This window comes from Corvus moneduloides, chromosome 3 (genome assembly GCF_009650955.1).
Source record: "Corvus moneduloides isolate bCorMon1 chromosome 3, bCorMon1.pri, whole genome shotgun sequence".
NCBI classification, from domain to species: domain Eukaryota; kingdom Metazoa; phylum Chordata; class Aves; order Passeriformes; family Corvidae; genus Corvus; species Corvus moneduloides.
In genome coordinates, this window is record NC_045478.1 from 87,702,041 (window position 1) to 87,728,455 (window position 26,415).

The window sequence follows — 26,415 nt, forward strand, 5'->3', positions numbered from 1 at the left end:
GCTCACCTTACCCATAGTTTAGGATGAAGAATGTAGAAAAATAGTGTAAGATGGTTGTGTGTGTGATTCATCCATTAGTCCTTGCCTTATCATGTTTGGGTTTTGCCTTTTGTTTTTGGTTTTTTTTGGCCAAAAAACGGAACTTCTGGAATTTTTTTTGTTTGTTTTAAAATGAAGGGTGTGGTCAGAGCCTTAGGGATTTTTTTTAATCTCTTGAGGAAGGGCTCATCTTCAACAGTGCAAAGACCTGGTATCATGCTGGGAACTTTTTATCCAATTAGTTGAAAAAGTAGCATTATATCAAGTACAAATCATGGCCCTGGTTCAAGAAATTATTCTTTGCCAGTGTCTTCCATAATATGCTCCCAATTTAAAGTGGCTTAGTTAGATACATATATCTATATGTTTGTATACAATAACATAAATGAAAGCTTTTCAGTTTTGTGAATATTTCTGTTGTAAAGAAATTCTACAAAATCTGGGGGTTACTGATGTGAAGATAACCACATTTTATTAATTGCCATGTAAACAGCATGCACTTAGCCTGTCTTCAGTAACACTGGTGCACAGCAGAGGGGATGGCACAACTCAACCCTGCTGAGTGAGGGTGTTCCAGGACAGCAGAAATACCTATATAACAGCAGACTGAAAATTCAATCTGCTTTAAGGAAGAAAACAATAATTATTTTGAAGTAAGAATACAGCCTAGTTAAAATATATAATTTCTCTAATTGACTGTCCTGAACAAACATATATTCTTTAATCATAACCTGTTCAATGTGAAAGCCATCATACCAGTAGAATATGCACTACATGCCATTTTCAAAATACAGTTTACTTTTAAGTTAAATTACCCAAATCAGTGTGGATCACCTATGAGTTAGATTTTTGACTTGAAATCTGAGCGGTTCCTTGATTGAATGGAATTTTGTTCCATGGTTTGGAGCTGTGGAGAAATCTCGTCGTCCTCAAAGTTGAATTTTGCCATGGTAAAAGGAAGTGCATTGTGCTGGATTAAAGGTATTCTTCACCTTTTTGTCATTAGTTTTATCATTCCTGTATTGGAATGTTTTTATCCTTTTTGTTTTGTATTAGCAGAGTACTGCATATACAAGCAGCACTTATAAATGCATAAGTGCTGGTGTTTGTCAGACAAATATTTTTGTAGTGGAACTTGTTTTTGTGTTTGAGCTGTGTTCCCTTTTACTTCTTTGTGATCTCTTTTTCAAATGGTGTATTCAGGTTTTGAGAACTGCACCAAAAGGAGAAGTGGTTTCATATGGAATTCTTACATTCAGCTAAAATTGTAGGTGTAATTTGGGTTCTTTTAGCTGTTTAATAATCTATGTGAAATGAATCAGAGGCTTTAATCCACTTGCTAGCTGGGATATACCCCCAGTTATTAACAGCCAGTGTCTTGATTAAAATGAAGCAAACCAAAAATCCCTAAACCCAAAACCACCTGCATCTCCTACTGTTTATGCTCACAATTCAACTTCGCTTTTTTGGTCAGACATTAAAAAATTACCTTCTTGACCAAATATGTCCTGCACAGCCTTAGGAAGCAGAGTGGCAGAGATTGGGTGTTTTCCTGTCAGTTTGCAAGTTGCTTGGTCTTGCGCCTGTCCTGTGGAGGAACATTTTCTCTGCGTCTCTCATGTATAGCTAACACATATTGATGCTTTCATAAGAAATACTCAAATCACTTTTAACTTAAGTACCTGTTGCAGTCATGTAACAACAGTGTGGACTGAGCATAAGCTACTTAAAGCTGTTGGCATGCTGCAATATGTTTGAGTCAAGCACGCACAAGAGAAGAACATCTGTCTCTCCCTCCATTTATAATGACAAAGTAACCAATTTGGATGTAAAGTTTGACTGGAGACCAGAATTCAAACAGTAAAATAAGCTAAATGTGGGGTTTATGTAGATCCTTCTGATACTGTACTTGCCTTTCTAATGTGCACAAATCACTTGTGGGTACCAACAGAGCTATTGAAGGGGGCGGGTGCCCAAGGTGGTGAGGAAGCTCTTCTGAGTTTCACTGTGTTACTGCAGGAGTGGCGGTGATGTTCAGAAAAGGTGATGAATTAGAGTGTAACATTTTTAGGACATACAGGAGGAAATAACACATATGAGATGAAAAATCAGAATAGGAATAAAATGCCAATAGAGGTAGTATATGTATAGATGAAAACATATTCATGTATATGCATGCACTTAAAAAACTTTTTATTTTACAATCATGATGTAGGTGAAATTTTTATAAAACAGTGTGGTTGCAATGGATCATTTCTTCCCGCAAGCTTTTTCAGCTCCTTGATTTGAGGCATGGTTGGCTTTAGAAATTACCAAAGGCTCATTTTTTTCAAACATGTACTGCAGGCATTTCTTTTATTCCACAGAGCAGAGCATTGCTTTTGATTATTTAGCTTCTACTGATACCTATAAGCCATATCAGCACTGACATACATTAACAAAATTTCCAGCTCTCTCCCAGCAATTGCCTATCACAATAAACCTTCCCTTTCTTCCTTTGCAAATAAGGAATAACATATTCCTCATTTTCTTGTGCTGTGTTCTGCAGAGTCTCATCTATGCTTGTTGAACTGGAACAAATAATCTGATTTCACTCATGACCCATTGCTAAAGCTATGGTATAATGATTAAAGGCTCATATTTCTTGGCCATGGAGAAAATGCAATTTAATTGAAGACTTATAAGGATGTAAAAGTAGTACCTTCTGGAACATAAGCCCCAATTTTAACTAGATAATTGTGCAAAATCCATGGCCAATCCATATCAATTTGTGATTTTCCTTATTAGTTTAAACCTCCTTGCTGGGGCTGTGCCTATTCGAAGCTTCTTCAATACCGGTGGCAATTTTTGAAATGAAAATGTGTGCACTGATGTATTGTCATTGGGACAGATCGGCAGGAAGGTAAACAGCAATCTCTTCTCTTGTGACAGATATTATGGCTTGGCAGCTCCTCTTCTTCTAACATTTGCTATGGAATGTTGTATGAGAAACATGAGAACCAGTAGCTAAGTGTGGGGAAGTAATGCCATGTGTTGAAATTCCCATGACTTAGTTAAAAAATAGGTTTTTTGATTAAAATAATAGCTTCAGATTTTAAAAAAGCACTTGGTTGTTTCTTATGTTGATACAACATCGTTATTATATTGCCTGATAAAATGAGCTTGAAATGGAGAAGGTTTCACTTAACAATACACGGGAATTTTTATTAAAAATGTAAGATGGAACAAAACTAGTTCAAGTTTTATCTTAGTTTCTACAGTTCCACAAGAATTTATTAAAACTTTTTTGCAAGTATTATCTGTGCTTCCTCTCAAAAATAGTTTCAGGGAGACACTAAATTATTTTGACACTTCCGTAGTTTGAATAGGTCTCTTTTGTGAAGGTATTGACTGTAGTTAGAAATGTTGCAATATTAATTACAGAACCAGTTTGTGAGAGAGGGCTGTCATTTACAGGCATGCCTGAGCATGTGTGTGCATATCTTCAAGCATGTCAGTTAGTGAGATGGAAATTTTCAGGATTACTCCTGGGGTTTGATGCCTTTCTGGTCAAACTGTTAATTCTTTGGCAGGAAAAATTGTACTGCAGCTAGCGATGACATGGGGCTCTAAAATACATTACAGAATTGGGTCAGTTTCTTTAAAAAGACCTTTTTGCTGGAAATGGGCAAATTTTGAAACTTTGAAGAATGTATAGATTTTGCGTACTGAAAAATTCTGTAGAATGGGTGGGAAGTAGACTTAGGCAAATTAACACTACTGCTCACAGCTGTTGAATTATAACTAATTTTTTTTCCCTGAAAATATATGGGTGTCACTATAGTTAGAGGCATCTCTTTTGAGAATTTTTTTGCTTCTCTACTGAAACAAAAGGGAAAAGGGAAACTTGGATAACTCCTCTTTGAAACTGAAGAAACATCTATTACGCTTCTAGCCATCGGGTGTCACCAGAGTACAGAGAGTAAGTATTAGATGATGTGGAACTGATTTATGGCTTCCCTTGGCTGTTTATTTTGGACTGGGAAGGCTCCAGCCCTCCAGAGGCTTTCTGAGATCAGTAGTCTCAGCATCTTGGCCAGTTTCATCATGTCCGTGACTCTCTTAAACTCAGAATATTGAGCACAAAATGGGTTCAGCACCTTGTCCTGCATCTGTAGGGGCATTGACACCACTGAGGCAGGGGAGGAAGCAAACAAAAGGTGAATGAATATCACCACACACTTCAACCTTGGTATTTCTCTGCCTGTTAGAGGGGTGTACTTGGCAGAGGCCTTGAAGACAACTTGTGCCCCACCGCACGCATTCTGCTGGGAATTGCTAATTAGTTCACTGTACCTCATTTGATCCCTGCTGTTGGCTGGTGGTGCCCTGCCAGGTGTGTGGGGCGTGGCCTCTGCTCTGTCAGGTGCCTTTTGGGCAGCCCTGGGCACTGCCTGGGCTTTGCTGCAAACACTGCACCTGCAGTGGCTCAGCTGAGTTTGAGGGTGTTTGCAGGAGTTTCAGTACAAACAAGTTCATTGAAGTGCAGGAGAACCTTAGAAACACCTTTGAGAACAAGATGAGGCTCCTGTGAGTCTTTCAGGACTTTATGCTTTGAGATGTGAAAAGTTTAGTAAGTACATTTTTTAATAGTAAGACTTCTTCCAGGCAATGTGGCATTATAATTGCACTTTAGGGCAGTTGTAAAGCTTGACTATAAGTTTTAGCTATTATATGTATAGTCCTGCTTGAAGGTCTTGCTTTCCATCAGTAATGGTGCAATGCAGCTGCCTAAAAATAACAATTTGGTTTTAACTGCCTTATAGGAGTCAATAGTAAATGTGTGTGTGTGTGTGTATATATATATATATGTTCTGCATTTTCTGAATAATTTCTATGTAGCATTGCTGTTCCTATGCTAATATGAAATACCTTCATTCTTACTGGTGAACATTTCCAAAATTAAGCTTTAGTGTGGGACCCATGGAATCCACCTTTCAGTGATGCATAAAGGGGGCACACAGAAGGGAAGACATCCCTTCTGAACTGACATCCAGAATCTGTTGGAAAAAGAAGTGAGAGGTGTGACATAAGATATTTTATTTAAGCACTTGATAGGAAGAAACTTTGTAAAATGTTTTCAGATCAATGCTTGGAAGTGCCACTCTGATGTGAAATGAAAATTGCTGGAAGGAGTGTAAAGTGAAAAATGATTTGGGCCTGATGGGGGAAAAAAAATAAGACTTCTTGGAGATAAAAAACAATGCCTTTGTAATCTAGAAAAGGGGAAAGAGATTCTTAAATGGGAAAGGTGTTGAAATAGAGTAAATTAGAGAAAAAATAGGAACAGTGACAAACCAAAATGCCTGCAAAGATGGAGATAATGAAATGACAGGAAAAGAACTGATAAAATCCAGACGAATTGAAGAAAAATGTGATGGAATATGTCAGTTAATGCTAATTTAAAAGACTGTCCATCCAACTAGACTGAGAGAGAACTGGTTAGGCAGCTATTTGTGAATTTATTACAGGTGTTTATAGATTTGCTGGAGGTGATCCTTCTTCAAGTTTCCCCAGTGTCTCACAATTGTGTAGAATAGTTTTGGAGATCAAACAGTGGTACTCTCAGGAACAGTCTACATTTCTAAGAGGTTAAGATGGACTCGATATCAGAAATGCTTTTGTCTGGGGGGAACTTAGGTGCATTTAAAGTGCATCCCAAGTGAAACAGGTATAGCAGAAAACCGTCCTGCTCTGGAGGGCTGGATCGAAGTGGGTAGCAGAATTACTGATGTCAAGAAAATTTTCACATTCTTCTAATGCAAAAGTCTTCAGTGGGATTTTATGAGTTCATGACAAGACCACTTCAGATGTCTTGCAATACCTTACGGTATCAGATTACACCTGAGCAGGGGGAAACAAGCTGTTTCTCTGCCCTTTCTGCTGTTTGATAGAAGCACATTTTTCCTGAGTTTTACTCCTGTTTTCTATCTTTGTAGGTTCTTCAGCTTGTGAGTAAGCAGAACTGACTATTCTGTTCCAGTCACCTGCATTTGAATCTTAACTTGTGTGTGATCTGACCATAAGGGCTAAGCAGGTTGAAAATGAACAGTTCACTTATGTAAACCTTTCCCAATTCTAAATCTACAGGGCAAAAAGCACTGGAATTTATTTTGAGCCTACCCATATTACTGTGTCTGTCAAAGTTTTTTGCCTGAAATATTTTATTTTTTTGTTCATCACTTTCAAAATGTATTCCATAGGGAATGAAAGGACTTTTGGGCATAGACGTTCATATTTGGAAAAAGAAATGCAAGTAAATAGGCATTGCACGACCTCTAAAAAATGCTTATGCTGAAAATATAAATGTGGTCAAGAAAGGAAAGGAGCTAAGAAAGAAAAAAGCTCATGAAGATATTCTTCTCTGAGAAGGTCAGAGGGGTTTGTATTTCATTGAAAATGATACATCCATATGATCCCGGAGGTAATACTAGCAGGATGTAAATATTTACATCAGTATGATATTTTAGAGTAACAGCTTTGTTTTGGTGGAACATTGACCTATGGGTTGAAGAAAAAACTACTTAGATATACAGTAGATTAATGAACAAATTAATCATTTTTATAGGGAAAAGTGAAAGATGGGATGTTTTATTATACTTGGCTTCATTGGATTTTAACCACATGTTCCAGAAAGGAGCATTTAAAAATATTGCCTGTAGCTTTTATTTCCAGGTTTCTAAGTTATAGATATGAATGACCTTTTCATGTTTTGAAATGTAATCTTGGTCTTCCACAGCATTTGGCTTTCTTCTTTGATTGAAATCCAAAGGTGGAATGAATGTGCAGTGTGACTGAAAATAACCTGTTTAAGCCTGAAATTGCTGGAGGTGTGTTGGCATGCCCACTGCAGGGAAACCCTGGGGATGGCCTTGATTTGAGGGCAGTTGTGTCAAAGTAGCTTTGCAGGGCAAGGAGATGGCAGAGGCAGTTTCTAGTGGTTACCTAATGCTCTTGCAGCCAACTTCTGCTGTGGTTCTGTTTCAGTGCTCTCAGTGGGGGACAGCTGTGAGTTTTGCTGAGGGGATAATTGCAGTATTTTCACACTGGTGGTGTTTTGTTCATTGTGCACATTGATGAAGTGTGTGTGTTTGTACATACACCGTATATGTGCTTACAAAATGTAAAAGGTATTTTATTCCAAAGCCAGTCTGTCTTCTAGAACAAAAACCCACCATTTTGGGATATGCTGAGTGCTTCTCCTGAACAAGTTAAAGGGCCTTGTACTACCAAAATTCCTTCTAAGGTAAATCTTTTGGTTTTCAGTGGAGAGATTTTCTTGTGTTTTCTTGTGTAGGTTAGGATGAGAGGTAAATGTTGAATGAAGAAGTAGAATTCAAAGGTAAGATTAAATTTCATGCCTACTTGTGGGCCGTATTTTTTTTGGTATTTCTTCTTATATGTTCCTTCACTAATTTTATTGGAAAGCACCGCATCTGAAGCTTTTCATCATTTGCCAGCTTGGTGGAGAGGGGTATAATTCTTTCTTGGTTGTATCAGAGTAAATACTACACTTCTAGTGTCTCTACTTTCAAAAAGTCAATATAGTTTTTTATTTTTTCAGTTTAATCATGGGAGCATCCTCTCTTTGTGGCTCTAGATAACTTTTCAGTTACAGTAAGGGATCTCTCACCATTCTGAGTGTTGGATGTTTAAAAAAAAATCAATCTTTTCCAAACTAGTGCAAAGAAGTTTTGAAAAATAAACACTTTCTTATCCAAATTTGGCAATACTTCAATCACTGTGTGTACACAAAGACCAGTTTCTACATAGAAGTAAATGAAAATCTAGTTTTTGGATGTCTTTTTATTGTTTTTCTCCGCCCTTGACTTTGGCTCCTGCAACCTCCAAAAGAAGAAAAAGCTAAAATTCCAATTTAAATTGTCAGAAAAGGTTATATTGCAATGAAGAAATGACTGTAGGCCCTTAGAAGTTTTACTTAGAATATGTTTTTCACAATTTGCAGACCAGGTATTCTTCAGAAGAAAAAGTAAGGGGCAGAAAAGAATGATGAGTATTTTAACACACAAAACCAGAGAAAAAATAAGATCCAGAATGTCTTGTCAGCTAAAGTTGTATGACCCATACATCTGTTGAGTGTATAATTTAAAACCAAATACAGACAGTACATATGTACAAAATATTTGTAAGATCTGAACAGAACTGATGCCCATTCTAAGCAGAAGGATAATCTTTCTCTTCATCCATTTGAATTCTAATTTTTTCTCGTAGAATGCATGCAGAAATGTTTCAGGGTGTTAAGTAGATGTCTGGGTATAAGAAGAGTTACAGAAAATAACATGCAAATTGGCATTTGGGGTTACAAGTATGACTTCAGAAGTCAAGATTTAAGCTATGGGGAATCATCCTGAGTGCCAAATTTTTCTTTCTGCTAGTAAGTGATGTCCTTTAGAGTGCAAATTGTCTTAACTAACCTTTCGTCATAGAGTAGGTGCTTTGTTCATGTATTCTCTCTTTTTGTTGTTCTTTTTTTTTTTTTTTTTTTTAATCTGGACAATGCAATATCACTTCTGTAGAATGTTCAGATATGAAGTAGATGATAATTTTATTTGGAAATAAAGTAGGCGTGCTTTCCTTATATAAAAGGTCCTAGTTCTCACTTGAGTAAGTGACCGATCATTGATGGTTAGCTGTAGTTGCTATCTTTTAACTCTAATTCTACCTGCCAGAAAGCTACTTCCCAGTGCTGCTCTTAGGTTAAAAAATATTGATTCATGTACTTAACAAAATGAAGCATGCAAGTGGAGAATTTGTGAGATTTTTTTCACATGGAATTCAAAGGCTTCTTACCTGGTGTACTCCTGTTTGCCCAGATCCAGTGTGGGACCTGAGAGCTGGGTACAGAATAACCTTAGGACAGAAAAGCCTGGCAGCCTTAGTTCAGATGAGGCCCATCGGGGTTCTGGAAGATGTCTTCTCCTCTACCAGCTCATTGGAGAACACAGAGCAGATCCAGGGTCTTGGCAAAGGAGAAGGGGAAGCCATGAGCCTGCCAAGCTGTCCCAAGTTGGCACCCAGGGCATCAGAGGGGCTGGGAACCCCTGCTGTGGGCATGGCTCAGTGGCTGCAGAGCTGTTGCTTGCCAAGGGCTTGGATTTGGGATGTTGCAGGTGCGTATGCCCCAGCATTGTGCTGCCTGGCCCTCAGCACTGTTCATCCTTGTCCCCAGAGCCATCTTCCCCACAGTGCCTGGTGCCCATGTGAGTCAGCAGTGGGGTAACAGCTGGGAACCAACTATGTTGCTACGCCTCATTATTGGGAGGGAGGTGTGGAGAGAAAGCTATAATTGCATTTAACATAACCCCGTGCTCTCAAATCTCCCAAATATAAGATGACTGTTTGCTATTCACAACTTTATTTTTATTATTAGGAGACAGAGGCATATTAGTTAAAATGATGAATGACTTGCTTGCTTATTGTAGGTATTGATTGCTTTCACTTTGTGACAAGTCTGAAATGCACATACTTGAGAAAATCCAAGCAGACTTTACGCACTTGACAGGTTTGACTGAATCGCAAAGGTCTAAGAATTTGTTCAGGAAATTAGTTCAACTTGACATGCATTGGAAAGAGCTGCTCTTTTCATTCATGTATACAGGGCAGGATTATTAGCTGAAAAATAATATCAACAACAAAAATGCAGTAGGAGATTTGTGTGAGATAGTCCTGTTTTCCTGCAAGATGTGGCAGAAGCAGAGGTGTGAATAAACTACATAGAAAGGCATGTTGTACACAGTCTGGTAATCAAGTGTTCTGTTATATATGACACTTACCTTGTGAGTAGGGCTGAAAGTCAAGTGCCTGCAATCAGCAGAGAAGTGTAGATGCATTTCCATTATAAATTAAGTAGTCTAATTGTATTTGGTTGACTTTTGTTGTGGTATTTGAAATTGTATTAGGCCATTTCCCGGCAAGCAGAAGTATTATGTGTTGTTTTTAAAAGGACACGTATTTTTTAAGTTATGAGAGTGCAGGTGTGGCTCTGATAGGACCTGATAGTCCAGGCAAACCCTTGTCAATCTCTTCACCTTCTTCTTAAGATTTTAAACATATTAAAAAACAAAACAAAATTTGCTGGGGAGGGTGTGCCCACTGGAGCAATTCCAGTTGAGCTGTCTTACTAGTTTTTTCCCTGTCTCATAGGTTTTCTTTTGTTTTCTGTCCATATCAATCTCTTGGAAATTCCTCTGCCAACCTCTGCATTTGAGGTTTTTTTTTTGCCTTCTCAGTATACATTGGGAGAGCTAGTTCTATGAATGGTGTTTGTAGACTATAACGATGAAAAGATTTAGCAATAACCAAATTCCTTGGAGGAAGGATTCTTAACCTGACTTTAATACCATGCTAGAGGTCAACTGACAACCCCTGCTTACTTTACTCATGTGGGTTTTGGTTTTGATTTTTGTTGTTGTTTTTGTACAGGCTAAGATGCTCACTTGTGCTTGTTTTTAAGGTGTTGTGGTCATTTGCAAAATCTTGTTTACACTGTGTTGGAAAATTAAGAATTTATTTTTAATTACTGCATATTTCCTTTTTTGTTGCAGCAGAGACTTTTTTAGAGATTAGATCAAATTTTGTGCTTTTTCTCATCCATGAAATTAGTCACATTAGGTGAAATGCAGTAGGTACCTTGTAAGGAACTTGATACTATCTCCAGGTAAAGTTTACAGGTAATAAGAAATGCATGGGAGTATCTCACAGTGACTTTAAAATTCCTTTAATAAAACCTATGACATCAATAAAATATTGAGAAGGACAGAAATAAACCAGGGAAATTGCCTTCTTAAAATGTTCTAAAACACACAAGTCCTCTGTATATGAATACATGAATCTGAATATAAAGGATTTAAGAGTTAGTGTTTTAGATAATGCTGTGTTACACTTAGTATGCCATGTAGCAAGATCCAGAGATGCTATAAATAGAAAGGAATTTTTTTAGTCCAGGAGGGCGAAGAAGGATTGGAAGAGAAAGCAATGACTTAATTAGCAGCTTTACTATTCAGCTCTCTGACAGGCATTCCACATCTATTTGTCATTCAAAGAAACATCAAAGATGAATGGATAATTCATTCATTAAATGGCACCAGGAAGGAGTCACCTTATTCAAATAACCTGACTGATAGTGTCAGTTTGACAAAAATTCCAATTTTGAGTGGTGATCCTTAGATTTATGTGTGTGTATGAGTTTGTTACTGCAGTGTTAACCCTTAGGGACAAAGGATACAAAGGAAATAGCCCTGTAAAGTATCGAAACTTCCTGGGATGCTGAGGGAGTTTGATGCTTTATGGAGACACCTCTACTAGTTGTGTTACAAAAGAAAGATTGAATATGTGTTGGTGACTTAACACTAATGATTCCAGTAAGTCCTGGCGTCTCTTGGAAAATTACCAAGAGGTCTACCAAGGCAAGGTATGCTTGCAGTGTGTTAGGGTTATTGGATCTAGCCTTCTCATGGAAGAATGTGAAAACTGTAGGAAAAACTCCTCTGATTGTTGTGGGTATTCATTCATTTAAATTCAGGTTCCAAAAAGTTTTAATTACTCTGCTTTGGAAATCGGCGCCTTACCTGTTGCTGCTGGGACTATGTGGTACTTCAGTGTGTTTGGGACTAAAATTGCACGTGCTCCATTATCAAACTCTGAGTTCATTGTTGTGTTTTAATGAATAACATGTAGAACAAACAAAGTCTGCCTTCAAAATGTTTTTGCTCAGTTGTTCTGTAGTAGGGTGAGCACTTAGACATTCAACTAATACTGTGTAACAATAAAGAGAATTTTCATAGAGGCTACTGGCAAGAGTGTAGAATACTGAATACAAAGGAGGTATCTAGAGAAAGAGAGGCCAAAAGGTCCTTAGTGACCATCTCGAGGGCTGTGGCTGTGCCTATGGGGAGCTGAAGAGCAAACCAAAGTTCTACCTGCTTGGCTGTCTTTTGTTGTTGTAGGTTACTCTGACATGAGCTTCTAACCTAAATATCTTCCTCTATCAGAATGTGGTTAAGGTTGTGTCTTTGCTCAACCTTGAAGATGAAGCAGCTCTCCCCAGCTGGGAAAATGAAGATTTCACACTTGTTTCTAACTCTGAGTCATCCTCAGGCATTGCACCTTAAAATCAAAAACCTATTGTGCATGTATAAGATTTTAGATTCTGTTTATAGAAATCCAACAGTTGCTAGTATTTTCTGTCTCCAGGACTGGCTTTTCAGATAGGAATATAAAGAATGCTGTAGGAGAACAGGTACTTATATCTGAAATGTTTATAAATTATTTTTTCCTCCTGGTAGTTAGCATGAATACCTACAAAATATTGTGTGACAAAATAGGGATTTTTATGCAGTACAAATGAAAATATTTTTACTTGATTGTAACAATCTGTTCATAATGCTCTTCTCAGTCTTTGACCAATTCAGCTGTCTAAGTGCCCCAAATGCCTAAAAGAGTCCTAAGATAATGTATCAGCTCTTACTTTTAATAATTCAAACATAGTAGAACTTTGATATATCAGCAAAATATATCACTTGCAGGACTTGAGGGAAAGGAGAAGTTGGTTTGTGCTAGAGGATTCTCCGTGGTATTTCTGATGTTGTGCCCCCCTGCTCTTCAGTTTTGATGTCACAGCTGAAATAAGTGGGCTAGGATGTTTATCCAGAAGTTCTAGATCGAAGTTTGTGTGCATGTTGGTTCTGTCTGATTTGCATGTGGCCTTTGGATATTGTTCTACCTTTTTCAAGTCACCCATAGAAATTAAAATTTGGGAAGAACTGAGTGGTGTAAGTAAAAGAAGAAATACAGGTCATGTTGCAAAGCAGTTGGTCTGGGAATCTGACTATATGGTATGCAGCCTCCAGATTGCTGACAACAGCAGTGGAGTTTTCTTTTGTGACAGCAGAGACAACAAATTACATCTTTTAATCGCATCAGTTGGGAGTGCAAGTGAAAAGAGCACACCTGGTACTGATGTGCAGACACTGGGGATCTTGCAAAGTAAAGCCCTTCATCTGATCATTTAAACTTGCCCCTTCAGTTTGAAATGGGCTGGTTTAGACAGTTATCTCCCAATTAAATTGGAAAGCTGAATTAATCTGTATAATGAGATTTGAGGCAGTTAAATGTAAAACACAAAGCAACACAAAGACACCATTACTAAAATTACCTGTAGAGGGGGTCAGTGGCATGACTGACCCCTCTTTCCTTGCCTTGTAGAAGGATGGAGAAGGGGCTTTGGAGGAATAACTCCTGGTGACAGTTTGTTGGGTGTGAGCTGTGTTCAGCCGTGTGCAGCTCACAAGGGAATAGTGGCCCCCAGTGAGCTGCCTGTGCTTCACTGAGGTCACAGGGGTGGCCAGGGGGAAGTCTGAGGGAAAGTAGTGAGGGTTGTGCTCTCCACAGAGCCCAGATAATTGTTGTGTCTGTAATGGAAGTCACCTGCCTTCAGTTTTAACAACAAAAACCGTATGCTGTTTTCTCAGCCTAATGAATGACCATAACTCACATAAGCAGCCTTGCATATTAAGAAATGAAAGTGAACACTGTGCAGTGTTACCAGAACAATGTATCATGTTCAGTATCTTCTACAGGAAAATGAGAGGGAAAGGAAGCCTCAAAATCTGTCTCATTTCTACTCACCTGAAGTAAATATCTTTACTTATATATTTGAGGTGCAAGATTTGCTCTGTGTGTGCTTTCACATTTAATGCTTACTTACTGTCTAAAAATGTACAGAACTTCAGTGCCATTTTCTTAAGTCATATAACTAAATTAAGACAGTATCAGAAAGCAGTACTACAGTCAGGAGGTGCTTTTAACCTTTGGCTTGTGATGTGTAGGTGTGAGTTCTCCTTTTAGTTTTCATTGGATTTTTATACTTCCCCCATGAATTTTTGTTTTGTTCTCATTGTCCACTGATCAGAAGTGTTTTCTTAGAATAGAAATTTTTGCTGACATGTCAACTTTGGACTCTGTTATAAAGATAAAATTTGATGTCACAGCCACAGGTTCACAGCAAGGTCTTATTTAAGACAGATAGTCATGCTTGCTTGCTTAAGACAAGACTCAGATAGTAAATAGATTACCTAGCTGTATTGCACAGCTCTAATTATGATGTTATCTACAAAATCAATTTCCTCAGAGTTACAGCTACATGACAAAAGCAGATTTGATAACTTTCCTGTTTATCCAAAGTGGCTCCAGAGGTGCTGAGTGACACAAGTAAAGGGTTGTGACTATAGCTTTGAACATAACTATGTACAATTTCTTCTTGCATTACAGTGCATTTTAGACTATTCTTGTTTTTAAGATATTTTTTGTGACTTGGAATATTTGGAAATTGTTAGTTAGGTAAGAAGGATAAATACGAAACTTCTTCTGTATTTATAACCCTTTTTTTTTTTTCTAAGCAGGAATGAAAATCTGCACAGGTGCTCTCAGTGCAAGGTTGCTAAATACTGTGGTAGATCTTGTCAGGTAAGATAAAAAATAACAGCTATAAAGGGTTTAAGAAAATAGGTATTTGAATACTTTTTTTACAGGATCTCCATGCATTTTGCATGTTGTCATATCTCCATACTGCAATTCATTTGTAGTTTTTGGACAGGGTGGGTAAACATGCTGCCTTGTTTTATTTGAGTGGTTTTATAACTACAAATGTAAGATTCTGACTAGTACAAAAGACAAAATGAAGTTGAAATGTGTGGTGTTTGACTGTGCTTGGTGAGAGGGGGAGGAATAATTCTTAAGCTTCATTGTCTGTAGACTGAAAGCTCAAAGCCAATTTTGCAGTAAAAGAATTTGTATTTCAAGCGTACTTTTTATAATGGTAAATTCTATATTCCAGTTTTTTAAGAGGAAATAAGGGTCAAGAGTGTGTTGAGAAGAGGAGGCCTTAAGGAAAACTGCATCTCTGAGGAGTTTTTCAAGAAGAAAAGTGGTGCGTGGCAGGAGGACAAGGGACAACAGGCTTAGGTTGAAAGACCAGAGGCTCATGTGGGATACAAGGAAAAGCTCTTGACAGCCAAGAGGTGGAACAGGCTGGACATGGTGTTTGTGTGATCTGTGTGTTTGAGGGTTTGGAGACCCAACTGGATAAATCTCTGAGCTGGGTCTGACCCCAGAGCTGACCCTGCTTCGCAGCTAGAGATCTCCATAGATCCATTCAACGTGACTTATCCTGTGATTCTATCCTACAAAATAGTTCTCAAAGGTGTTCAGGCCTAAAATCTTAACTTTTATATTTGACTTGTCACTTCGGCATGTGTGCAGCAATTGGCAGGACTTTGTAAGGTATAACAAATATGCAAAGCATAAATGACTGGGCTGAACAGAGCAGAGAAGCAGGCACCTCAGGTTTGAACCTTAGCACCTGTGGTTTGAACCTTGAAGATTGCCTTATAGAACACTTGAAGTTTGAAATGGTTCCTCATAGTTTTGCATTATGATTTCTTTTTTTGGTGGGAGGGTGAGGGTTGGTAGTGGTTGTTTTTTTGGGGTGGGGGCGTTTTTAAATTTTTTTTTTTCTTTTCCTACATAGAGCAAAATGAAGAAAATAAACTAGAAAAAATACACTAGTAGTGATAGTCTATAAAATGGAAATGAATTTAACTTTTTAAGTTAAGTCTTTGACATTCCAATGATCGTGGAATGAAAGCATCATAGAATGGTTTGGGTTGGAAGGGACCTTAGAAATCATCTTGTTCTATGGGCAGACACCTTCCACTAGATCAGACTGCTCAATGCATTGCTCAAAGCATGCCATTCGACCTGGCTCTGAACACTTCCAGGGATGGGGCATCCACAGCTTCTCTGGACAACCTATTCTAGTGCCTCACTACCCTCACAGTAAAGAAGTTCTTCCTAATGTCTAAGCCAAGTATACTCTCAGTTTGAAGCCATTATCTCTTTTCCTATCACTACATGCCCTTGTAAACAGTCCCTCACCAGCTCTTTTGTAGGCCCCCCCTTAGGTACTGGAAGGCTGCTGCAAGGTCTCTCAGCCTGTCTCCATAGGAGAGGTGCTGCAGCTCTCTGGTCATCTTTGTGCCCCCCTCTGGACTCGCCCCAACAGGCCCCATGGTCTTATGTTGGGGGACCCAGTGCTGGACGTAGTGCTCCAGGTGGGGTCTCACCAGAGCAGAGCACAGGGGCAGAATCCCCTTCCTTGCCCTGCTGGCCACACTGCTTTGGATGCAGCTCAGGATACAATTGGCTTTCTGGGCTGTGAGTGCATGTTGCTGGGTCATGTTGAGCTTCTTGTCAACCAACACCCCCAAGTGTTTCTCCTCAGGGCTGAGCTTGTCACATATCATGCGCTTCTATAAATAATTCTGCTTTAGAATAATCTGTAGTGTTCTCAAGATGCCACAAATCCCTCCTTTTGGGGATTAAAACACATGGAGAGGGAAAAGAGGAAGATATGTCATTTTGATTCATCGAATGGCAAATGTGTGCAACGTGCATTAGGTGCTTACTGTAGCATCAATAATAATGCCACAGGTAGATTTATTATGGGAGATCATAAGGAAAACATGGCTGTAAAGGCTATAAAAGACCAGAGTATTTGCAAGGTAAGTTTGAAACAAATCTCTTCTAGAAGAGTCATTGGTAAAGCTTCTGTTGGCAGATCTCTAATGAGAAATGAGACTGTGCTGGCACTGACCTGCATGATCAAATCTGCAAGGTGTAATGCAATAACTTGTTCCAATTTAGATGTAGAGACAATGGAGGTAGAAACTGGAGCTTCCTCTTTGAGAAGCACAATTGTGTGAACATTCTTCAAGGACTCGTAAGGGATAGCCTGAAGCCATCTTGAGTATCTTTGCTTTGTGCTTCCAGCTCTGGGGTTCACATGCTTGAAGCCATCTGTAGTTGTAGGTGTGAATTTCAGTGACACAGGCTACTGCTGCTAAAAGTAATCTGCACTTAACATGCTGTGTATTTGCAGTTACATAATTTCTTGAACTGTTAATATAAATAAATTAATATTGAATTAATGTCTGTAATATCCTGTGATATTAGGTAGCGATAGAGAATAACAGAAAAAAAAAATTATTTTGTAGTCAGTGCAGTGAATTCATTGGGGTTGATGACTAGAAACGGATGATCCAGATAAAACTGAGACCAGCCAGATGTCTTTCCTCTTGAGGACTGTCCTCTGATTCCTATTTATTCTAATAAGCCAGCTAAACTGTTGTGCTGCTCTGGTTTTATAGCGGGTGTTAGGAAAGCTAAACCAAATGCTTTGTGCCCTACTTAGCCTCTGTAGCTTAAGTGCAATTCGTTAATATGTGCACTTCTAATTGAACTAATTGGTCAACAAATAAACAGCAGGGTATTGTTGAAACAGCAGTTTGCACATTTAAAAAAGTGAATATTGGCAAAGCAGGACTATTTTGGTTTTATAAATACAGATAACTTGGAAATCCAAATTATGCAGTTGAATTTGCAGTTTACACTTAGCTGCAGAATGATTTGATTATTTTTAGATGTATGATCCTGCAACTCAAAACACTTAGGCTTAAAACCTGTTACTTTTCTGGAGTTTTGTAATAAATACATTAAATGAAATCAGAATTAATATAAAAATCTAACTTAAAAAATTAATCTCAGTAGGTGTACTAGAATAAAGGTGGATTTTGTGAAAGAAACTTCAAAGCAAATGCAGCAGGGGATTTCTATTTCAGAGTGCACCAAAAAGAGCTATTTTTAAAGCTGCAAATATCTTGTTAACATCTTCATTTGTTTTAAAATGTCAAGTGGTACAAAAAGCTATCTTCAGGCTAACATTAAAGAGAAGAAACAGTCTTTGGAAATGTCTCTCTTTTTGGGAATTGAAGTGAGAATAGTTGTCCTTTAAGGGAAAATGTGTATGTAGAGGCAGTAGTCCTGAAAAAATTCTATATACAAGTCAGAATATCCAGTTTTTACAAATCTCCATAATGTCTATATTGAAGATTATGAGTGAGTTGTTCCAAATTTCAAAAATTTCCATTATTTTTCTTTTTCAGGCCAGTTGAAGCAAGCTGTTTGCGCTTTTACCACTTTACTTTAAAAAATATTAGAAATGTGGAACTGGAACTTATGACAAGAGATCCTTTGGAGCGACCTTTTTCAACTGAATTCTAATTTCAGGATTGAGTACATATAGGCTTTTTGCTTGTAATTTTTTTTCCTTTCAGTCAGACCTCATTGGTTTTTGACCCTATTTGGCATTCCCCTGTTGAAGCCCTGTTGTAGCCCCTTTCCCACTTGTTGATGCCTAATTTCATGGGTTACCTGCCTTCCAGCAATGTTATGTTGGTTGGGTGTCTCTCCAAAGGCAGTTATCATGTCTGCTGCTCCTCATAATCACTTTTGTGATGTTTATTGATTATGGTGCATCCCACAGATTGGGGAACAATGATATATATGAGAATCCTTGAAAAATGGAAGAGTAATTTCAAGAGTGGCATTATCAAACATTATTGAAATACTGTAATAAAATGTCATAATTAAAAAAAAGACATTCAGTAAAAATTCAAACAATCTTTTGGAAATTACTGATTATTTGCTTTTAACAGATCAAAACCTTCCAATGGAAAAATACCTGCTTTGATTTCTTTTTTTTTTTTTTTTTTGTTAATCAGCTCTGGTCTTTAACAGCTTTTTATTAGCACATTCATCTGTAGGAAGCATTCATTTTTTTTGATCTTGCATTGAAGACAAGGGAAACCTTTGTTTCATCAGCACTGGTTTAGGATCTTTTGTAGATTCAGGCTCTGTGGGGAGACAGCAATAGCATACATCTGTGAAAGAATGGATGTGCACTGGCAAAATCACTCAGCTGCAAATATGCAAGATATTGCAGGCATTTGTGAGGGGTCTTTGCCCGTGACCTGAGCCAGCAGGAGGTGATCCTGGGCCTGGGCTCTCCAGGGAGTCATTGGAGCTGGTGTGGTGCTGGTGCAGCCGGCAGACTCTCAACCTGCCACCAGTAAAGGGCTCTGTGCTGCGCCATCTCTGAAGCCATATGGGTGCTGACCATTTTCACTTGGGTAAAGCCTGAGGGTTTGCACTTGGGATACACTGAGATTGAATGAGATACCATGCTTTGGGAGGAGATAAACGGAAGGATATTCTTTCCAAGTTTCTAAGTGTAGTGAAGCCTGGAGGAGGAGGGTTTTGTATTGCCTGGCACTGTTCACTTGCCTTTCTTTGCCTCCTTCTATCAGTGTTAATTTCTAACAGGGGAAAAAGAAATAGTTGCAAAATTGGAGGACCTTCCTTGGCATGGAGGACAAGGGTCATACCAGGTGGCCATGTCTCTGCACTGCAGTGTTTATACTTGTGCCGGATATAGGATATAAAACGTTGACTGAAAGCCAGGATACACAGAATTAAGAAAAACCTCCCACAAAGAAATGTGGGACTAACATAAACCCAACCAATAAGTATTGTTAGAGACTGACTTTAAAATTAGATCTCTCCAGGGTCACTAATCTTTGTTCTCACATTATCCTGTAATTTGTATCCATGCTGTATTGGTAGTAAGAAAAAATATTGTTGAATTTAATTTTATTTAATGCATTTGGAGCTTTCCTCTCTCTCCCTAACCAGTTGGGAATAAGTGACTGGCAGTCCCCATTCCAGCTCCTTCTGCAGAGGAATCAGAGTGATTCCTTTTTGGCATTGGTTTTGGCCAAAGTGCTGTTTCATGGAAGCCATGTGTTTGAACTATTCTTATCACATGGGAATGCTCTCAAAGAAACATGGCATATGATGCTATGTGGTACAGCATATTTCATCTCATTAGGGCTTTATTGGTTGGGTAAGTTATTAATCATTTTGATATCACCTCTAACATGCTTAAAATTCTGTGCAACATTTATGTAGAGGAAAAAATTTGACAGATAAAGGCTTACTCCTAGGAACATTTTTAGTTTAAGTTGGATAAAAATGCCAATAGAACTATATTACACAGAATGATGTCTGGACATTTACAAGCATGACCTTGTTTTTTCTAGACAAGGATAATTCTATTCAGCACTAAATACTTAACTTTTATTTGTCAGACAGCATGTGACAGTAACTGTATTTGGATTAATGCCTTCTTGGTGTCATTTTTTCCCCTTACAGAGTTATGGGTAAAAGAAATGAAATCACAAATCTCTCATGTATCTGAAAGAAATAAAAAGTTCAGTTTATTTATTATGTGCATGCCACAGGGGAAAAAAATTCCTAAATTAAATAGAATAAATGCTACTGGCGCTGAAACCTAGTTACCTGAAACAATTCCTTCACTTAAATTCAGCTTAAGAATAAATCGTGTGATTGCCTTTGGAATCTTTCTAACTTGCATGTCAGCATCTCCAGGTCTGATGTGCCCTTACACATTGCTCTGCCATTTTCTGGTTTTTTTTAATTGCTGAACATGTACTTAACATTAGACAATCATTTTCTCTGTGGCACTCACCTCACAGGAGCTGTTTTTCTGAGTTCATGTTTTTTTCCCTTACTGCATATTTGTGACAAAATGTCACCCTTCAGAAGCCCTTGGTTCTGAGTACTTGTCATTGTAGCAAATTTTTGTTGTGCCCTTTTCTTTTAATTTGCTTTTAAAACTATTTGAAACAGCTGTGTGGCTTCAAACATAAACTGCGAATATGCAAATAAAATGTGTAAATATGTAGTACGTTAATGAGATGGACTTAGAGTTTTTTTATATTATAAACAGAATTTTGTGCTTGTAGAACAGAAGACAAGAAAAAAAGTGATCAGAAATTGTTTCTTCCAACATGTTTCTTTAGCTGAAGACTCATTCTTGCGCCTCTCCTGCACTAATCTTGGGGCAGCAATGAATGGTAGAGAAAAAAAGAGACATAATTCAATGTATAGCAGCTTTCCTTTATCTTGTCATCCTGACTCTCCTCGGCAGTCTCTCCCTGCTATTCTAATCAATGTGGCCCATGAAAGAAAAATGGCAGGTTTGGGTAATATATGAAACTAAAATATTGTTGGTTCTGTCTTCAGTTTTGGTTTCAGTGACCACTCCTGGTCTGAACTGTGAAAAATATCACCACCAGTCCTCCCAGCTGTGGGCATTGACCCCTCATCAGCTCAGGGATGTTTGGGGACAGTTTTTGCAGCACTGAAAACTTGACCATTGCATTAGAGCAGCTGCATTTAGTGAAATGAATGGACTCTGAAGGCCTCTGCAGTCTTGATTGCTGAGTGAACACATGCCTAGGGCTTTGTGTATGTTAGTTAGCATCCTTTCTGGTCCTCTCCAATCTCGTGAAGTAAGCAGCTGCATACTGTTGCTGCTTCATGCCACAACAAATGAGAACCAGTGCACATTGCTTTGAGCATATTTGTGTGCATATATAGCTATAGATAACTGTATGTATAAAATATGTGTGTATGTACATAAAAAAATAGGATACAGGTTATGTAAAATAAAATGCTCTTTATTTTCTTTTTCTTCCTTTTAAAAAAATCCTGATAGAAAGAAGCTTGGCTGGACCACAAGCAGGAATGCAGGTGTCTTAAGAGCATTGAGCCCAATTTTCCTCCAGACTCTGTCAGACTTGCTGGCAGGATTGTTTTTAAACTAGTAAGTGACATTCTTTTAAATTGATTCAGTGCAGCAGATTCTGAGAAATGCTTTCTCACTCTACATTTTTAATGTAATTATGAGCTACAAGGCTGAAGTGACTGACAATGCTGAAAAAAATTGGACTGCAAATTACATTACAAGTTAGCTGATTAATTTGCAGAAATGCTGAAAGGATCAAGAGATACCAAAATGGACATAATTAAGCTCAAGGGACACGTTTATTGACTTTCTTTTCTTATGTCTACGTGGTAGCATTCTGAGCTTATTCCTGCCTGGAAGGAAAATTCAGGGAGACACTGCTTTCCCTTTAATATTCCTGAAGTTATTGGTGCTTTTCTATTCACTTAATGGAAGCCTCATTCAGTGTTGTTTGAATGAGTGGTAAGGACAGAAGCACTGGTAGCTAGACTTTTCTTTAGAGGGCATAATGCCATGCTGTCCATGTTGGGTTCTCTTAATCTCAATTACTTTTTAAAATATTTTTCTAAACTCTCTTGGAAGTCCCGGGTGTTTGATATTCCCATGGTTGGATTACTTTATATGGACTAAATTTTCTGTTAGTTTAAGCAGCTTATGGATGTGTGGGATTGTAAATCAAAAGGGATTTGCTCATTTTTTTGCTGAACCTGCTGTGATGCTGTCTGTGTTGGATAAAAGTGTGGACATTTGTTGTGGACTGAGGTGATAAAATATGATTTCACATTTATTTTATACACTGTTGGGAAGAGTTTGTGCATGATAGTTTTTAAAGGGCAAATATGTACCTAGTAATAATGTGCATTAATTATAGTCACATGAACTCTGAAACTACAAACCCTCATAAACTGATTTCAATTATACTCTGAAAGGCCAAAGTTACTAAAGGTAAGCTTCCCAAGTGTTAAAAAAATTAAAATTAGTAGAAAGTGTTATAGCAACAAAAAAATTTAGGTTTTTAGGATAGTTTATGGAAAGTCCTGGACTTATGTTGATGCTGTTGGCCTTACCTAATTGTCTTATGGGTTTGTCACATGGAATAATCAATCTTGTAGAGTGTTTTCAAGACAAAGCATGCTATGTAAGTGTCAATTATCTGTTTTTCTCTACAGCTCAGACAATCAGTATGCCCTTCTGAGAGACTCTACTCTTTTTCTGATCTTCAGTCGAGTAAGTAATTACCAGCCAGATTTCAGGAAATACTTCCAAGGTCTGCTTTACGAAAGGGCCATCTCATTTTCTTGCAGCTTGCCTTCTGAAGGTTTGCTCTGTAAAGTAACAGAATCAAAGACAAAAGCCTCTGTGGGAAAGAACAGTTATTTGAAAGATAAAAGGAAAAACATGTCTGTTGTCTTGAAGCAAAACTTTCACCTGACGTTTTGCTTTAATATTTTTATTTTCTCGTTGTACAATGCACGTCTTGCCTGCTCATTTTTTAATTTACCCAGTGTCTGCCATACTACGTACAGTGTCAGTATTTTTACATACATATACAAAAATACATATATTTTTATGCTGAGGTTTTACTTTTTTAGTACTTATGTGCTATTGCATAAAGCTTCAAAATAACTTCCAGAAATAGGAACAAAAGTTAAATTTAAAAAGGTTATGTTTATATTTTTCTTCTACATGACTTTTCAATAGAGAAAAAAGGTGAAATTGTGCAGTTATTACTTTTGAGGCTTCACAAGTTTCAACTGCTTGGGTAGAAAAAGATGCTCATTACAATCTCTCAGTAGAGCAAATATTGAAATAGAAAATAATTTTTTCCATGTTTTGTGGCGTCTTGAAGACTTAGAAAGAAAGAAATACATCCTTGGTTCATTTTTGCATCTTGTTTAGAGGGATTTTCTGGAGAGTAATGTGAATATTTTGATTACCTCAATGTTTTTTAGTATTGAGAGTTTTGGCTAAAAACCAACTTGATCTATTGGTGTAGTTAGTTAGAAATGAAACCCACATAAACATAAAAAATGCAATACATAGTATTAATTTTACTTCTGAACACCCTGACATTCTGCTGCCTTCTCCCAAACTGCAAGGGCAAAGACCTTAATAAGGCAGCAGATTAAAGTAGCTAGAAGGAATACATTTCAATTATTTAAAACGTAGTGATTTTCTGCAATGGATATTCTCAAATCGTGTAACAAACATTTATGGAGAACAGATGCTTCAAATTAAGCTAAAGTGATGAAGACTATGGACTTTTTTGCTTCATGACACTGCTGGGATGCAAGGAAAAAAAATATTTATTGTACCAATGGCTGATTGCAGTGTGGCCCAGGAGGAACTGGAGGGAAGAGTCTCCCTTTACAAATTAAATACTGATCACTTGTACAGCAGTTGTCTCTAGTGCAGGCAAAGATTTTTTTGTAACTGATCATTCCGTACAAACTGGGGCTCCTCAGTACCCTTCAGGAGATGATCTCAGCTTTCCTAGACTTGACTGAATACAAGGGGAATAGTGTGATAAGTTGTCTGGAGAGAAGCTTGGTGCTGAGCATATGGATAAACAGTACAAAAAGTCTGTAGAGTGGCCAGAAGCTTCTGCTAAAATTCTCATTCTGAAGGAGATGGTGATACGGCCTGTGATACAGATGGGATCGCCATCCTCTCATGATACAGAAACAACTGGTCCATAGCCAGGTAGCTTAGGAGAAGGCAAATGACAGATCCACATTTAGTGTTTCATCTGTATTTACTCTGAGTTTTAATAACAATTCCTGTGGAATCTTCTTAACTCCACAGCACCAAGTGTTTAGGACATTAACACATTAACTGAAGCTGATGCTTAACAGACTACAGTACAAATGGTCTATGCATAATCTTATGTAAAGGTTTTTACTTGTGTTGTTTTCCTGGCTTCCTTGTTATAGAGTGAATAGATGGTCTCTATGATTTTGGGGTTAAAATAATCCAAAAGTGTTTTGGGTTGGTGTGAGAACTTGTAGTAGCTGTGATGCTTTTTGCTGCCTCTGTATGCTTCAAAAATTCCTGTTATTTCATAACAATTTCCCCATTTCCTGCACAGTTTTATGAATGGTGTTGATGAAGTTTTTGGTTTTTTCTGTACTTAGTGGAATCCATACAAAAGTCAGAAATGCATTTTTATTAGAGGCCTAAATATATAGGAGAAAAGATTTCTTTGAAGGGAATCACATGAACAGAATTCAGGCTGTAATCTGAAGCAAAAACATTCTCAAGAAGCTTCTTTGTAAAAGAAGATAATGTTTCAACACTAATCAGAAATGTGACAGAATTCTAATTGATACTCCTTTCATCTTTTTTAGGTTTTGGTGTTTTTTTCCCACGCTTGGAATTTCAAAATATTTTATTTCAAAATTGTTAATGTCACTATGCTGTCCTAGTTTGCTTTACACAATTACTTTTCAACATTAATTTATACTGTTGGTTTATTTTTAGTGTGGGAGATATATAAACTGAATAGAAGCATATAAAGTTTTATACACTTACTGAATAATTATCTGCTTAAATATGTGATACATGAAAAACGCACAAAGCGTATGGAGGCATCCAGCCCTTTATAAAGTTCTTTTCCAATCTCCATAGTTCCTTGAAATTCCTTTGTATACCCTGAATTATTCCTTTATATACCTCACATTAAGTAGGAGGGGTATCTCTGAGCATTATTACTTTTGCTAGTTCTCATTTATCTTAAGACAATTCCTTCCTTCCTTAGTTCTCTGGGCTCTCTGTACGTTAAAGTAATTCAGAAGTAGTCTTTGTTTTTACCTGCCAAGACTCAGTGTTCAGAAAATAGTTTGTTTGCTGTACTGTGGGGCAGATATTTTGCTACTTTACTTGTACAAGTATCAAAGTTGCATCATTAAATCCCCATGCCTTATTTAGAAAACTTTCCATAGGCCTTTTATAGAATTTTTTCTCCCACACCAGGTTTCTTGAACAATTGAAAAAATTTTCTTAAAAACAGAAAATGAAGACATTCACAAATTTAATTTCATTTTTCTTTTGGCCTTCTTTTCTTATGTGCTTTGGAAACGAGGTCTTGATCGTTTTCTATTAAGGTTCCCATGGGACTTTTTTCTGGATCACTAGCTCTGATGTCCTGGACAGATTCCAGTGTGGATAATTGCATTCTGCTCCCATCTCTGTCAGTTCTCCCTGAAGTTCCAGTTGGTTTTGGTATTCATGTTCACATCTGTCCTAAGCTTCAGTGTCCATTTATAACATGCTTCCTATATAATTTCTCTTCTTTAGTCTAGGGTTGTTTTATTTGCCAATAGTGAAACAAACCATGCCTTACTCTCTTTGTTATAATACATTTTGCCATATGTTATAGATAGTTTAAGGTAAATCACATGTTGTCTTGAAAAATTACATTTGAAGGAAAAAGCTTTTTTGATTTCAAAGGAATATTATGTAAGAAATGCAAGTGTGTGTTTATGGTTTTTCTTTTATATTTTTTAAACTTGATTCAGTCACCTAAAAGTTTGCTGCTTCTCTTGAAGACACAGTCCTCATAGATATTATACGTTTCTATAGCAGAGATTTTCAATACATTGTGAAAAACATACATGTCTGGACTTCTAACATTTATATTCATTCATGCTTGCAAAATCACCTGCAAACATCCACATTGTTAATTTCACATGAGTAGTGCTGTGGGCAGCTATAGATGTTTATAATAAAATAACAATTCACCATTATGCAGAGATAAAATTGATTCACAGTGCATAATAAATCTCTGCCTTTTGTTATAGACTGGTGCTTGA

At 37.5% G+C, this 26,415-nt stretch overlaps 1 protein-coding gene across 7 annotated transcripts in view; it reads left to right on the forward strand.

Moving 5' to 3' along the window:
* SMYD3 (SET and MYND domain containing 3) overlaps window positions 1-26,415 on the forward strand; it is a 397,555-nt gene that overhangs the window by 31,522 nt on the left and 339,618 nt on the right. For 4 of the 7 annotated variants that reach the window (XM_032102628.1, XM_032102631.1, XM_032102634.1 and 1 more), the window contains exons 2-4: window positions 14,499-14,562; window positions 21,575-21,682; window positions 22,774-22,831. In XM_032102628.1, the coding sequence (XP_031958519.1) occupies window positions 14,499-14,562; window positions 21,575-21,682; window positions 22,774-22,831 (230 nt within the window). Of the gene's footprint in view, window positions 1-14,495; window positions 14,563-21,574; window positions 21,683-22,773; window positions 22,832-26,415 lie in introns of all 7 variants that reach the window. The other 3 variants (XM_032102627.1, XM_032102629.1, XM_032102632.1) reach the window with 2 other exon arrangements.